The 16,337-nt window shown below is 37.3% G+C and overlaps 1 protein-coding gene across 3 annotated transcripts in view; it reads right to left on the reverse strand.

Annotated features, from left to right (window-relative positions):
* Positions 1-746: 746 nt before the first annotated feature.
* LOC135129870 (transcription factor SOX-13) overlaps positions 747-16,337 on the reverse strand; it is a 226,760-nt gene continuing 211,169 nt past the window's right edge. For all 3 annotated transcript variants that reach the window (XM_064057149.1, XM_064057142.1, XM_064057156.1), the window contains 3 exons: positions 6,469-6,690; positions 5,928-6,417; positions 747-2,870 (listed from right to left, as the gene is read on the reverse strand). In XM_064057149.1, the coding sequence (XP_063913219.1) occupies positions 2,215-2,870; positions 5,928-6,417; positions 6,469-6,690 (1,368 nt within the window). In that variant the 3' untranslated portion in view covers positions 747-2,214. The remainder of the gene's footprint in view (positions 2,871-5,927; positions 6,418-6,468; positions 6,691-16,337) is intronic.

The raw sequence follows: 16,337 nt of genomic DNA on the forward strand, positions 1-16,337 counted from the left end.
TCTCCGACTTTTCATTAGGTCCTACTTTATCATTAGGGTTTCTAAGAAGACTTTGAAAACTGTCGGATGTATAATCAACCTTAATACCAAGTCCCCTCAACATTTTCGTAGCCCTTTTGTGGAGTCAGGGATGAGGAGTAGGGTAGACAGAATATAAACTAGCCTAGTTATATTTCATATTTCCCATTTAGGTTATAGTATTGGGGTATTGCCTAGATAATGCTCACTTGGTTGGCGAAACATGTCGATAATTTTTGTAATATATGCTGTATTTTCGTGTGTTATAGAGATAACAAACGTTATCGTACACAGAGAGATCGAAGAAGATTTTTGTTCGAAACTGGATGGTTTTGTAATCGTTTCTCTGTTTCTTCTACTATGACTCCCAATTTTATAGTGGGCACGAGTTGAATGTTTGTATTTGGTTAAAAAGTAAGTGAAAATACTAGTTGAATTACTGAAGATCACAGCTCTAGGTTTGTCAAGTCCACCATGCTTAACTTACTACCCATACGCAGGAGGGGTAGTTTTGCGAAGACGGTAACTGACTTAATTATAATACGTCATAAATGCAGCTTCCTGGAGTAAGTGATTTATCGTTTACATGTGTACTCAACACCATTACTCAGTCCTTCTTGTCCACTCGTTAACGTCATTATGCTTATTTATATCGGTGACATGTTGTACATGAGCTTTGTATTGCATAGGGAAGCACTTGTGGTAGTTCGAAATAAGAAATCGAGAAATTTTACTACAGTTTATAGTTTATTTATTCGAATTTGGCACAGAAAAGAACAGTGAGCCTATTTCCTAGTAGACATTTCAGTTGTAATCATTTGATGCGATATATGACTTACAATAATTTTACATTGAGAATGGTATTGTTACAAACACTCACTAGCCCTATGATGCATTATGGAATATTTTAAATGCACTACACTCGTATCTCTCTCATAAATTGTCGTGCATACCTAATCGAGTAAATACTACAATTTACACTATACCTAATTACAGGTATCACATTTTAAGTATGTAAGTTAAAAAAAAAAGAAAACAATAACACGTCTCATGTACGGTTCTGAGCAATTAGGTAATAATCTGTGGTGACTTTTTGTTAAATAAATCGCAATAAATAAAGCTTGTTTATGGGCACAATATTGGCTACAAATTGTTTCGTAATTGCTCAAAAATGTTTTATTCATGGGCACGCAAGTTCCGATGATGGTAGTTTTCATTTAGGATTCACGATTCAATGAACTTTCTTTGATAGCGAACGAGCTGCAGTGACCTTGCATGTGCATAAATAAATTTCCATTGTTAAAAAAAAAAGGAAAATGTGTATTTGCAACGTGTCGTAACCTGCATGTAATGTACAATTATGATTGAAAATGATGGTAGGTCGAGTGAAATTGCTTTATTGGTCATCGGATATATGATTCATGACCTGCAAATACCAAATTTTCGGCTTAACATAGTACTACTTTGACCTTTTCTGAATTACGTAATGTTATGCATATGACAGATAACTTTTATGTCTAAGTACATAATTGTGTATACTAACCGTAACATATAATTGAGTCACTGTACAAGTACAAAAACTGTTGAAAATAAATAATAATTACTTAAAGTACTGGCTCTTATATTAAAATATATAAACATCAACAGTTGAGAACAAATCTATTTTATGATAGGTACATTGCACTTTAATTTAAAGATTTTGTCAAACTCTAGTCCTCTTATTATGACACGAAATAAATTTGTACCAAAATCAATAATAATTTGCCTTTTTAAAGCTAAAGTTAAAATAATGAGAAGACTAGAATTGTAAAAGTGATAACAAATAAAACTTAAAAACAAAAATGGATAAAAAGTAAAGCTGATTCTCGACAATGCAATGTGTAAACTATGTATAAAACTTTACATGAATTTACAAAATAAAAACAAAGAGAAAACATTAAAAACTAGTGTAATAAATAACTTGAAGATCTAGAGTAATATATCTACATAACAATACAACTACAACACCAACTTTAAGTTAATCGAATAGTCTCCTGGGCGTAAGGTCGCTTCACATTCGATGGCACGAAGAATTACAGTTGCCTTTTTACAAACGTCTCAAGATTTGTACACTGGGTTCCGCCCGCAAGACTCGTTTCTCGTTCCGAAGGGCCAGATTCAGTACCAAGGGAAAGAGCTTTCCCTGTTTGGCCAGGCTCATTCGTCCTCGTTCCTGGGACTCGAGTCGTAAGCCATGGACGCGTGCTCCTGCGAGAAGTTGAGGGCGTCGGGCGACGCGCTGTCATGTGGGTAGTAAAAGCCCTCGGAGCTGGGCCCCGCGCCGTTCATCAGGCCCAGGGGCGGCGACACGCTGGGTCGGCCCGCCGTCGCCGTCGCCGAAGATAAGTCCGAGTTGGAAGACAGCGAGAAGTTCATGTCGCCCGTGCCATCTCTGCACCAAAGCTGCCTCATCTCTTGCCTTCTTTGGCGCATCAGCATCTTGTACTCCGAGATGCGCATCTTCTTGCCGTCCACAATGCAGGTCCTCTTCGGCCGAGGTCGGTATCGGTAGTCTGGGTGTTTCTCCATGTGCAGTTTCGACAAACGGGATTGTTCTTCGTAGTACGGTTGCTTCTCGGCGTTCGACATGGCTTTCCAGCGGGCGCCCAGAATTTTAGATATGTTCGAGTTGTGCATGTCGGGACAGGCTTTTAGTATTTTCCGTCGTTCGTCTTTAGCCCATACCATGAAAGCGTTCATTGGACGTTTTATATGGGGTTTGTTTTCATTGTCGCGTTTGGCTTGTTGTCTGATGATTTTTGCTTTTTCGGAGTTATCGTCGATTTTGAAGCTTGGGTCGGGACCTCCCCACACTGGAAACACAAGTAAGGTCAGTTGGTTAATGGTACTTATGGGCTGCTTATTAGATTTAGAAGAAAAATGTTTCGCACAACGTGCGTAATATATATACATAACAACAAGCCTGCGTAAAGCAGCTACGTACTCATCAAACCCTTGCGGTAGTTATAACGTATTTTTGAAGTTTCTAACTAAATAATGAAAATGCTAACTATTTTAGTTCTTCATTTCATAAAAACAGTCGGAAAGTGCTTTCGGAATTTTTGTGCTATATTCCATAGGTTCTGCATGAAAATCACTCGTTGAAAAAATGTTCCATAAGCCATTTCTCCATTATGGCGTGTCTTTAGGGTATTTCTTTTTGTCGACATTATGACTGTCCTTAGGAAAATTTTTCGAAAAAAGTGTAAGGACAAAATAGGAGCCCGTATTCTGCCATAATTTGTGTCTTTGCCTATTTTGTGGGGTAAGTAATAAACCACGAATTAGAAAGATCACAGGTTATCTCTATTCCCAAATTTGGGTTTAAACCATGTTATGGCGATCTTTTCTGTGCTTTCAGTAGTTCTTTTGTTAAGAACGCAACAAGAGCATTTGTCAGCAGAAGTTTATGAAGGTTTTCTTTATGAAATGACCATTCATTTTTTATATATGAATTTATTACTTTCTAATCAAACAACATTAGGGGTCCAAAGTTTCTGGGAGATTAATGAACGTTTTCCTAAATAAAAAAAAATGGCCGAAGGTTATTTCGACGCAGTTCACTCGCCCTTGAAGTATATATAATCCAACAAATCCCGCTTATTTAAAAAAATATAAAATTTGATTTAGCAATTTTCGTTTTCGTGGTAACTTCTATAAAGTAAAAGTTAGCGCTCCCATCAACGGACAATGTAAAATATATTTAAATCAGATCAACAACGGGAAAAAACGTACTCTCAGCACTAACAACAAGCTTAAGTTCAAGCGTTTATGTTTATACATCTAAAGAATATCACGTAGAAATTAGTTTGATTGGAATGAGCTTGTCTCTTCAAAACAGAGGACTAAAATTATTAAGCCACAATCGAACAGTATGTTCTAAATATTATCAATCTCATTTTATCATTATTAAATAAAGACGTGCATATTCTTATTTTGTGAAGACATTATCAACATAGATAGTATCAGTCATAGCATAAAAGAAAAAAAAAGAAACGGCCAAGTTTTCAAAGGGGATGAATTTTAGTTAACGTTTTACTAAAGCTTTGAAGAAATCTATCTAACTTTGAGAACTTTGTGATGGTCTAAATTGATTTTTTTTATGGCAATCCAAAGTAAGATAAACGTAGACTCGGAACAAATCACAAGTACATTAGACATACAACATGAAATTTACTTACTGAAGTAAGTAAGGATTCTTCTTCATTCTTAATTTCTTACGAATATTTTGAGATGACATCGTTAATTTGTCGGAAGCGATAAATTTTGGTTATAGTTTTATTATCTTCATTATAGTCTTGAGGTACAGTTAAATTTCAACTAAATTTTTTGGTAGTTTTGAGGATTATTTGTCTAAGAAATTCAAGTAGATAAATAAATGACAAACGAAAAACAGACGACACATAGCGAGATGATAGATTGACAGATAACAGAAGACGGAAAAACTGAAAAACAGGAAGTTAGAGAGACTGACCAACATAACATACACCCAGAGAGGAAGATAGACGATCCACATACAGAAGGAGACAACAGAGATGCACTACAAGTAAACGGATAGACGATAGGCAGACAATAGATAGGCAAATAACATATAGACCTACGGCAGATGTACTGACAAGACAGCAAACACACAATAGACAGACAGACAGACAATCAGACATAGAGGCAGACAAAGGTTCGATACACACAGATAGATAGACTAAAGAGATACAGACGAGATTGACAGACTACAGAAGATAGATGACTGCAAGCGTACATAACAGACAGAAAGGCAGACTACATGCAGACAGAAGAGAGATGAACTGACAATAGGCAGACAGTAAACATAAAACAGACAAACACACGTCCCATACTGGTTCTCCGCGAAATTTGAAATTTTGTATAAATTCATTCAATAGTTTAAATTGAGTTTTTTATATTAGTTATCTTTATGTTTACTAATTGTATTTTCCATTGTTTACTCTTACTTTGTTTACTGGATAATTACAAACAGCGAGAAAGGGCAAAGTTGATTTGATTTAATCGCCAAAAACTGGAAACAACATATTAAAATAAAACAAATTCAGACGAAATTTTTCCGAAAATACTTGTTTATATACAGCTGCATACTTTATGAAGGTCCATGTATTTTTTATTGGCTTCAGTACAGTTCAAAGTATATATGTATCCATATTAATTAAGTAATTTCCAATTATTTCATATATGGACAGAAATATTGGAATTTGTGCTGGCTTATCGTCAAAAGGTTTTTATGAATGCATTTGGAAATTATCATGCTTTTCTGTTGTTGTCTGGAATTGTGTCATTATTGAATGGTTCATTTCTTATCACTTTGCTTTGAATAAACCGCATGTCGTAAAGTCTTGCAGAAAAAAATATGTTGCATTGTTTTTATTACAAATCATTTAAAAATTATTCGCTGTGGGATGTATGTTTTATTTTGAACATTGGGTGCATATTAATTATAAAATGCTTAAAATATCCTGAAGGGCAAGAAGTAGATATATAGTGTTTTCGTTTATCTGTTTTTAAATATTTTTGACACTACCTATTGCAGTAAGTATTATAATGGCACTGGGACTGCATTTAACTCTATTATAAGTAATTTTTCAGATACCGAAAGGTCCTGACCCAGGACCCAATCTCTTTCTTCTATATCCTTTAATATCAGTGAAAGAGATCATGAATGTTACATCACTGTCAGCACGGAAATATAGTCAACTGACGTTTAGAATTAGAAAGAACCGAATAGATAAGGTACCGTAATTCACCTATACTATATTAAATTTGGTGCGTCAACAGAAACAATTTTTGCTTACATAAACCCATACACGACAATTCTCTACTTTCTGAAAGCTTGCGACACTTACTGTGACACGCTGCCATAAAGTCCGTTTCATCCTTGATCCCTCCATCTTCCTTGGGCCTCCCTCCCATGTGTGGCGGCGCTGGCAGCCCATACATGTGCATGGGAAAGTGCGGTTGTTTATCGTCTTTGCCCTGCTTACTCCTGTCGACACTGGGAGGTAAAGGACTAAACTGCGGCGGCAATCCTGCATAGGGCAAAAACGCCCTTGGCATCACTAAACTGGGAGGTAGTAGTTTGGGGGCGGTGGCGGCCACCGGTTGGTCATTGAAAGTCTGCAACCCTGCAGGCGCGCTCTGTGGACTCGATCCTGCAGATCCCGAACTCGATGATTTGGGTTTTGACAAATTCAAGGGGGCATCAGGATCTGAGGGCGGCGGTTGCGGCGACGGTGTCCGTTGGGGCGTCGGTGACCTCTTTTCCGTCGTGGCAGACATATGGGCAAGATGGGCTGTCGCAGAGATCCAACTGGGGACTTGGTGAGGTGGAAGCATCTGCAAGAGGTTTCGTTAGACAAGTTTTGGATTGTTGGAGGAGTTGCTTACGTGATTGGCGAGTGATTTTGGAGGCTGCAATCCGCGCAGTTGCTCCAAGAATGGCAAGAACATGAGCCCTTGGGGGCTGACACCGCTGGCTGCATATTGGGCGGTGATTTGGCCTTGAATTTCCTGCAGTTTTTGTTGCTGCTGCAGCATTTGCTCCTGCTGCCTCCTTTGGAACTCCAGCTGCTTGTGCGTTTCATTGACCAGTTGGCTGGCACCGGGGGGCTGCAAGGAAGATGTTTACGGGTTAGATAGTTTTGGAACGGTTTGTATAGAATGGTAGAGAAACAATAATAGTTTAAGATTAATGAGCGGCGGAGTGTCAAAACTCCTCTGGGAGGGGGAATAAGGGCACAAAGATACATTTAAGAATTGTTCATCTGTTATATTCTCCATGTTTCTTTTTTCCAAATATTCGCAGGTTGCCAAGCCGCCTACGGCTACTAAATATACGTCGGCAAGCGGCCAATTTTATCTTCCATTCACTGCAGTTCTCATACATAGTGCACATTTCAGAATCTTCAAGCGAATTAAACAGTCATCATAAATATTGAAAGCTCTCACATCTTGCTCTCGTAAAATAAACTATCCTGACTCTTATTGTTGCCGCAGCTTTTACGGTTTACATTGCGAACAAATGTCGACGACATCTCCACATTACCCTGACTAGGTCAAACGACTGTCATTCAGGAGGTGAAAAAATGTGGACACATCCCCGCATATTTCTGGAGGCGTTGGCAGAAGATTGAGAATAAGAGCATCAAGGGGACAGCAGGCAGATATTCTGGTGTCGGTCATTATTACGACATGATATATCACTTCCGGTGCGTGTTAATTACTCGACCAGCCAAGAACAAGAACGGGTGGTGTTGAGAATATTGCAGGAGGTCGATCATCTCCACAGGAATTGCTTTTTGTTGTGTTGTTGTTCTGGCGTTCAGAAACGGCCTTTGATGTTATGTTAGATCGTTTAAGCGTTTATGGTTAATAAGTAAGACTATCACGTAATTCCTGAGCGTTTTAACATTTACATAACCGACTCGCATGCAACTTGATATAACGCAAAACTGAAAACTCTAGTCTTCTACACGTTAGGAGCGATTACAAAAATTTCGTTCTTCCTACGATTCGAATTCTTGGGAGATTGTTGTATTGGGGCGAAGTGACAGGATATATTGTTATTGTTCTGGTCCCGTTGGACTGATATTTTGTAATTCGATATTATTCTAAAGTTAGAGAGCCAAAATTCCTCAAGTAGAATAAAGAGTTCACGAAACAAGTAGGCAACATAAATTTCGAACAAACACGGAGCTCGATGGCTTTTATTAAATGGAAGATTGGAGTATTGGGATGATGTAAAAAATTAATAACCATAATTTTTGATAAATATCGGATTTCGACAAAAGTCAGGTGGTGTGTACTAACATGTTTTCATTAAATTATGAGGTGTTTGGTACAGATTTACATGTTTATATAGTAAATGTGAGTTAGGATGAATAAATTCAAGATTTAATTACGTACACTTCGCAAATCAAGCATGATTTGAATCTTTCAATTTGCGCTTGAATAGACTAATGTAATAGGAGTATTCTTGTGAGTTCGTGTGTAACGAATAGGAGAGGTGGCATTAGACATTTGGATTTGTCAAGTTGCCTTTGTTTAGACTGGTGAACAAATCGCTGAAAATGTAAACAACAAATCCGATCAGTGATCCTCCAATTAACCCGACGTTTCCGTTTGATGGAAGCACAGTAGAGTGTTAACAAAGAGTTTCGGTGGAACAGAAAAAATAGAGTCGATGTCTTTGTATATACACGTGGGACACATAAAATTGGTGCAGACGTCAACTGTGAATAGACGTGAAACAGAGAGAGTTTATAATGATTCAGGAAAACGATAAAGAATAAAGTACGCCAATGAAGTGTAGAGAGATCAAAGTTCCCGAAAAGTACATCAACATAAGTCTAATGGAAATATTCGATTTAGTTGGGAAATATAAACTGCGGGTCCTCGCTACATATTAACTCTTAAAACAATAAAGCAGCAGAGTGTATCAAAGACCGTCTAAAATAAACACGTTTGTTTTCCCAACTTTTTAAAAATAATAATAACGGCCGTGGAAAAAATTCAATCAGATCCATCGACTTTGTTGCAGAGGCGAGCCACAAAAAGCTCTTTGAATGTGCACACATTCAAAGGTCGTTTTCATTTGTTTTATGCCCCCGACTGACATTATAAAGGCTTGTTTGGACAGTATCTTCGGCAGTGATCTTAATGGAAGGGAACGGTCTAAGCACGCTTTGATCTGCATTGTTACGTGAATATTTTATTCATTAGCTGATGATCCAGGGACATTTTGGGGGCCGCTGGACCGTCGCGGACAATAGATTATTGTTACGGAAAAGATCTGTTTTAAATCAAGTAGGCAGCACGGAAAGCGACGCCCCCTGCGACCGACATGTGTTGAACAGATGTAGCGCAGAGATTTCGCGAAAACAATACACCGATTTAATGAGGAACGTCGCATTGTGCCGCTTTAGTTAAGGCGCGACTACAGCGATCCGCTCCCTACCGGACACGCCAAAAAATCACAGAAATTTCTATTCGACACAGTTGCGGTTTTTAAAAATAGAACACTTTATTTTTATTAACGCCGAAAATTTTATGAGCTTCGTGTAAAATTTATTTTAACATGTTAATTGCTTATTACAGTTTTTTGTTACAAATACAAACGGTTTTTCTTTTAATTCTTTTTACGATGCTAATTAAAAAAATCTGATTTCGATATAGCCACCAGGCCATCTTGATAAGAGGTTTCAAAGCTCTTTTAATTCTAAAAACACGTAACACTTTTCCAATTACACAGACATAAACTTATGTGAACTTAATAGTCTTCGTTTACAACATAACAGAGTGTCACTACACTTTTTTTTGTTATTCAAATTTTTTAATAAAAACTGAGCTCTTCTGTTATTTGAAATTCTAAATACAGTTTGAATGCAGCTAGAGAAAATTTGGCAGTTTACCTATAATTTTTACACAAATTAGGTAGAAGTGATCGAAATAAATGTAAAAGCTCTAAAGGGGTTCGTCAAGATTTATTACCTTCCGGATGGTCCTTCTAACAAAGGACTGGTGTAATCGCGCCTTAATGTCGGCGTTGCGTCCGTGTTGCGACAATGGAACCTTTAATAAATCGTGCGGGGGCATCGGTTTACAATTTCTTCATGCTGCGGCAATAAACAGTTTCATAAGCTGCGCGAGTTAATATAACCGAACTGTATAAACAGATGCATAATTTCGAAGCCGGCCTGAACAAATACGTGAACGCATTCAAAGCCCGGTCCTGCTATTTTCCACAATGTCGCTTTATTGTCTAATAAATCATAATGCATGGATTTATTACGATCTGGCCTTCTTGTTGGCGTTTTTATTATTTCCGCTTCTGTTTCCTCCGACTATTGTTTATTATTCCTTCAGCGCTTCGATCTAATAATAATGCTTTTGATTTTCCTACTTTCGCCGCCGGATTTTGCATTATTTAGCGCCCATATTCCTTTTGTGGTCCGTCCTGAGACGCAGATAAAACAGAATATCGCTCGAATGCGACTTTCACCACTCGCGTATCCCCAAAGAAACCCTTACTCGAGTTTGACAGCCGGCCGTCAACGCTTTTTGATGTCTCAAAGACCAGTCGCGAAGCCACCAGAAGAAACATTCTGTTATCTGACTTTGCAACTTTTATTTTGGAAGCGCGCTGTCAAATCCCGGTTTTGTAAACATTTTTCCGACGCATCTTCATATTAAATTAAATTGTTTGGGAAATTTATGGAGGCGCATTTCGAAACGAACAGAAAAAAATATATAACAAATGTCCCATTAATATTAATCCACTCACTATTTCAGTCGAGCGACGTTGTGAATCTTTTAATGTTCGGTTTATTGGTGAGGAATATTGTCGTCTGTAAATTTGTACTTTTAATTTTAGATTCGTTGTTTACTAAAGAAAAATTTGTTGTATAAATAGATTCATATTGTCCGTCATAAAATATGTCACTAGCTGGTAACGACTTTCTTTTGGTGAAGAAAATCGAACTAATTTTCATCTAGAGCAAAAATAACGCTCAACACGCGCGAGTCCATTCTTCCCATAAATCTACTAAAAATTTGACGTGAATTATGTCGATGTGTTAAAAAAACAATACAAGAGGGAAATTTATTAGTCACGATTAACTTAACGGTTCACTTTGAGATTTATTTCTTTTTAAATTGGTTATTAAGGTTGTATCTTGTCTTAGCATAAAAGATTTTATTAACGAACATGGTGATATATTGAGTCGAAATCTGGAGCTTTTGGCAGCCTCGCTTTCCAGTTCTGCTGGATATTTTTCAAACAGATAATTAGCGGAAAACTAAAATAATAGCTTCATTTGACTGCAGTTCGACCATGGTGCCTATCCCAGTTTTAAAAACTGAATGCACCGTATTTATAAGTTTTGCTTTCCATTTAATATAATAACACGGATAACCTTATTTCCGCTGGAAGAATGCCAATTATTAATTCGATAATTACGTAAAGTTACAAGCGGAACTTTGTAATAATACCACTTGCTCTAATCGATAATCATGTTAAATAATAATTACTAAACGCTGCAATAAATGAACAGAAATGGCGTTAGACGCATTTAATCTCAATTATTAAATTACATATAGTAACTAAACATCGCAACCAATAATTTTGGCGAATGCACCATTAAAACACGATATAAACATGAGTGACGCCATGCTCTTCTTAGGTCCTTACTACGAAAGTCGAGATTTAGCCGCTTCTAGATTTTAGTGTTGTTAACTACATCCCACATGTAAGCTCTGTTAGTGTCAGTTTATTTCAAGGAAGCGAAATGTATCAAAATGTTAGTGAACTAGCAAATTTAGGTCATCTAGCAGGTAAAAATTACAGTGGACCAGTTTGTTTTTGGAAAATAGAGCTGTAAGCAGATATTAAAATTAATAAATAAAGAGCTTTGCTGATGTCAATACAGTTAAGTTTTCATTGTCCGAAACTTAATTCTATTTTAGAATAAACTGTATGAGTACAGTTAAAAATAGGAGTAGATTAGTAAACCACTAATAAGAAGCATGTTAAAATGCACGTTTCAAGTGAGATTTGCGTCACAATACTTTGAAATGACTCATCAATTCTTTGGCGAAAATAGCCATACAAATTTTGGCAATCGTTTTGCCATCTTTACATAATTTGGAAATAAATTTCATTGTTCAAAACAATAGTTTTACAAATTATGGAAAATAATTGTAATAGGCAAACGACAGGCAAATCGACTGAGAAAAAATCAGATACAAAAATAAACCTGCATTCCATATTTTTGAAACGCCAAAAAACCATATATTCAGATATTTGTCAAACTAACACTATTATAATAGCAAGCAAAAATTTTAAGATTTGAAATTGGAAAATAAAGATGTCAAGAAAAAGAGAAGGTAAAAATATCAATAGAAGTACTAGAACAAGTTAGAAGGCCAAAAAATAATAGTACCTATAGAAAATACATCATTTCTACTATGTGAACTAAAGTATGAACTAAATTTTTTCGGGAATGTTGGGTAACGTTTACAATTTGCCGTTGAAGAAATTTCGGAAAAACTTCAGTAAATTTAGTGAAGTCTATTTTGGACTGTCTATACGTGAGCATCATAATAGTGTGTTGTCACTAATTTGTGCAAGATTTTATTGATGGGTTCAACAGGATTATTGTCATTGTATTTGTGGTGTTGAGTTTGGTCCTTCTTGCCATAAAAGTATATTTCACTCCCACTCAAAGGAAATCTCTTCGTATTCTTCTGCGTGAGGTCAATATTTAAACTGACTCAACGAACCGCGAATGAGAATTATCTAGATGTTGAATGTTTCGTTCATGCCATGACACAATATTGTCACAGTCACATAAATATGTAACCTAGTTACGATGGGATTGCCAAACACCCTGCTCGCGATATGATTCCATCGAGGCCATGGAGTGTCGACACATACCGACAGTAGGGATAGTTGCTGACACTGCAAGGGCTTCGTGGGGTTGACGAGAGCGGGTGGACGGCAGTTGGGTTGTGGCAAGAGAAAGAAAAAGAACCTGTGACATGTTTCTCCCAACAAAACAGTAAGTAGTTTTATTGTATTTGAATTATTATCAATAGAAATAACGTAAACTCACGAACTGGGCTTTTTTACCCCGCTCTACCAACCCCTTAGAACACCTCAGTCGTGACAATATATACGAATACACAACTAAGAAAAAATGTAATGTTGACAAAAAAATATTGTTTCCAGTTTCTATTTTCTGCGGGGTTATTTTTTTTGGGGTCATTGACCAATTGATCCCATGGACGAGCCGCCATTGGCATAAAAGCCACTTTATTACTTCTATTAAAATTTCGCTTCCGTTCGATACTGGTAGGTATTAGAAGCATAATGGTTTATGGCCAGAAGGGCCAAAGTCAATTTGCTTTATTGTAAGCTTGTAATTCGCTTTTGATTCTCCATCTTTTGCATAAATGAGACATCGGAAAATCTACAACAGTTGGAATGTTATATTTATATATTATATTGCGCAGAACTGAGGTTGGAACATCAAAATAAAAATTAGATTATTCAGTTTGTACACCATGTGCGTGCGCGAAGGTATTAATTTGAACAAAAGAGGATAAGAGATACGGCTTTAGATGTAAGTATATTGTGAGCTTGATGTCAAGTATCTAAGCAGTGTTAACAATGTTTTCGAAAGAGAATAGTTAATGGCAAATTACTAACTAGAGAAGGTTAGACAGAAAAGGTGTTAGAAATGCCTAACTAACTAGTAGCTGCTAAGATAAGACTGATTTTGGCTAATGAGAGACCTTGAAAGAAAAGAGAGGGTGGGTGGGCGGGGCTAGTACCTGTTAAGATAAAACTGATTTTGGCAAATGAGATACCCTCTAAGAAAAGAAAGGGCGGGTGGGCGGGGCTAGTACCTGCTAAAATAAGACCGATCTTTATCTTTATTTTTTGTGTGTTTAACCATACCACAATTTTTTTCTTTGTCCAACTCTTTCGAGGAATTGCTTCCTACAAATAGAGCAGAAATATAACTATAGTGTACTTATCACAACTAAAATAAACACCATAAGCCTACTGTGGTAAGTTGCATTATCCATTATAATAATAGACGGTTCCGAAAGATTGGATATTAACTGCCCTTTAAATCACTTTTCAAAAATTTCCTGGTCCATGTTATCATAATAATCGTCGCCAGATTTAGTTTTTGCCGTGAAAATTAGAGACGCACCTCCAGTAAATCCATGTTTAATGCCAGCGTGAACTACAATATATCTGCATCCTTCTCCCCTTTTTTTAATTGCAGATTTGACAGATTTTTTTACATACACTACCGTTAGTAAATATCCATGTTTCATCCAGGAAATGGCGTTTGTATAATTTGGTTTTTTTGTGTTTAGTGTCTTGGGTCCAACTTTAAAGTCCGGTATCTCTTCCATAACTCTAACATGAAGCGACTTAATAGTTAGATGCTCATTTTATACATAATTTCCCTGACTGACATCAAGTCTACAGGATGAGTTTTCATATCACTAATAGTAGTGGACTTAACCACTATACAACTGAGTGGGACAGGGAAGGATAATTGAATGGACAACGCTCCAAGACAGATAGTTTAAAGACAGAAAAGATACCCAGAAGAAAGAATGTGCATAAAATAAATAGTATGAGAGTTGAAGTTAATAAATAGGGCTTCACGAGGCATGTTTTTCGATTCTGGCAGCAGATTCTCAAACTTAATAATCACGACAATTTTTGGCAGCTCGATTTCAGACTTCCCTGGAGTACTTATTTTTCTAGTAAACGGTTAACAGACCTGACTGAAATATCTCCATTGGTGTGCCCGTTACTGTAACACTAATGGTAAATTTGACGAAGATATAAAAATATCAGAACCAATAATACAACCACCCACATGTATAACATAAATCGACAATATCGCCTCTTCGACAGTTCTATAGAGTCATCGCATCTCGGCATCGAGTGCGGCAGGAGGAAAATTCTGATTAGTTTGTGTGTAATCCCTGAGGACGTCTTTCCTGGCGAAAGCTTGCGTATCCCCGTGGAGAAGATGCACGCGCCTTGTCGTTGGGAATTTCACGCTTGACATGCGACACGCCTTCTAACGCCGCCACTGAAACTAATATTGTTCGTCCTGCCGTTGTTGTTAACCAGGCTTGACGGCGGCGAAGGAGCCCCCTCGGGCGCCGGAGCGGAGGCCCCGCATCGGGCGCCAGCGTTTCGTCGCAAGAAGAGAAGAAGAAGAAAGACCGACATGGTGAATGATTAAAGCCGTCCGTGCGAGTAAATCTGAATAGGATCGAGACCGTCGTAAAGCAGCGTCGTGCCAGGCACTTTCCAGCCTCTTGCTGGATTTATGTAACACGTGAAGGCTGTTGTTTCTCGCGGGCCATCACTCACACGGGTAAACACCGTAAATCAGTCCCAACTAACGGCCGGATCACGGTTCCCAGTCCATAACTCTGGGCAGGTTTATTTGTTGGGAGAAATGGAATATTCGAGTTGGCTCTAATGCGACTCGATTGTTCCATAATAAACAATGTCGAGTGGTCACTTGATTTAAGCGGCCCGACGAAACGAAAATGTGCAAGAACCGCGGAGCACGAGACGAAGATCGGGTGTGACGCCCTGCGGCGTTATAAAAAGAAATAATCCAGAATAGAGTGTGGATGTGACAAGGAATATAAGCCTTAGACAGGCTGTTCCCTGGGGATTTGTCATGTCAACCTACAATGCAGGAGCTATAATGCTGCGGAGTAGGATGGTGAAGGGATTACGGCTTCAGCTAGACGAGGTGCTTTCGTATAAAAGTTATTAGCACTCTTGTGTACACTAATCTGGATAGTAATCTCCCAGTTTTATAAAACAAAACAAATGGGACATTCTACCATGTTCCCGGGGATGTCATATAACTTTTTCAACGACAGCTTCTACTAACTTAGATTATATTTAGAAGCACCACATCAACTATCATTAGCTAGGCGCGGCTTTAAAACTTACACAAATTACACTTTTTAACGAGGAACATCGAGTCATTTTTCTACACTCACAAGCTCATTTTCCTTCAAGCCAGTTGTAGTTACTTCGAATGGTTCTACACTAATAATGTGATTACAAACCAAAAAAGTAGCTCCATTATCTTGGAGAGAATTGAAAACCAAAGAGAAATTCCATTAGTAAGAACGCACATATTAAATAACAATTTTGCGGTTACAAAGTATGATATGGTCAACAAAAACCGACGTCAAATTTGTCGGATCACCCCCATCAACAATCTGATGACGTCACGTTAAGTAAATCCTACTAAAAGTTTATCAAATATTATGCTTATACATTTCTGATTTATTAACCAGTCCTTGACGTTTGCTTTAAACATTTCTATTTTTGGAAAAAAAAAGAAAAATTTTAAAACGGAGGAAGATTGCTAGTTAATGTCACTAGAAATACACACATCGCACTGTAGCAATAAAAAGGAAAAAAATCTTGTGCTACGATAAAGTGTAGCAAACAACAGAAGATATCAAGGAAGCAGTTATTTGTTAAAACATCTAAAGAATGAAAGATAATTAATTTTCCGAAAATCAGAAACATTGCTTTACTTAACTCTGTAGCAATAAAATTTTAGATTTTCGTTAGCTGAGTAAATAAAGAACAAATAACAGGAAAAAAACTTAACATTGGTGAAGTCAGTAAACACTTTATAACTAATTACCAAAGCGTGCCAACTTATGTGCCAACATTTTTT

This window comes from Zophobas morio, unplaced genomic scaffold, assembly GCF_036711695.1.
Source record: "Zophobas morio isolate AGI-343-1 ecotype UQ-CSIRO unplaced genomic scaffold, CSIRO_AGI_Zmor_V1 ptg000002l, whole genome shotgun sequence".
NCBI classification, from domain to species: domain Eukaryota; kingdom Metazoa; phylum Arthropoda; class Insecta; order Coleoptera; family Tenebrionidae; genus Zophobas; species Zophobas morio.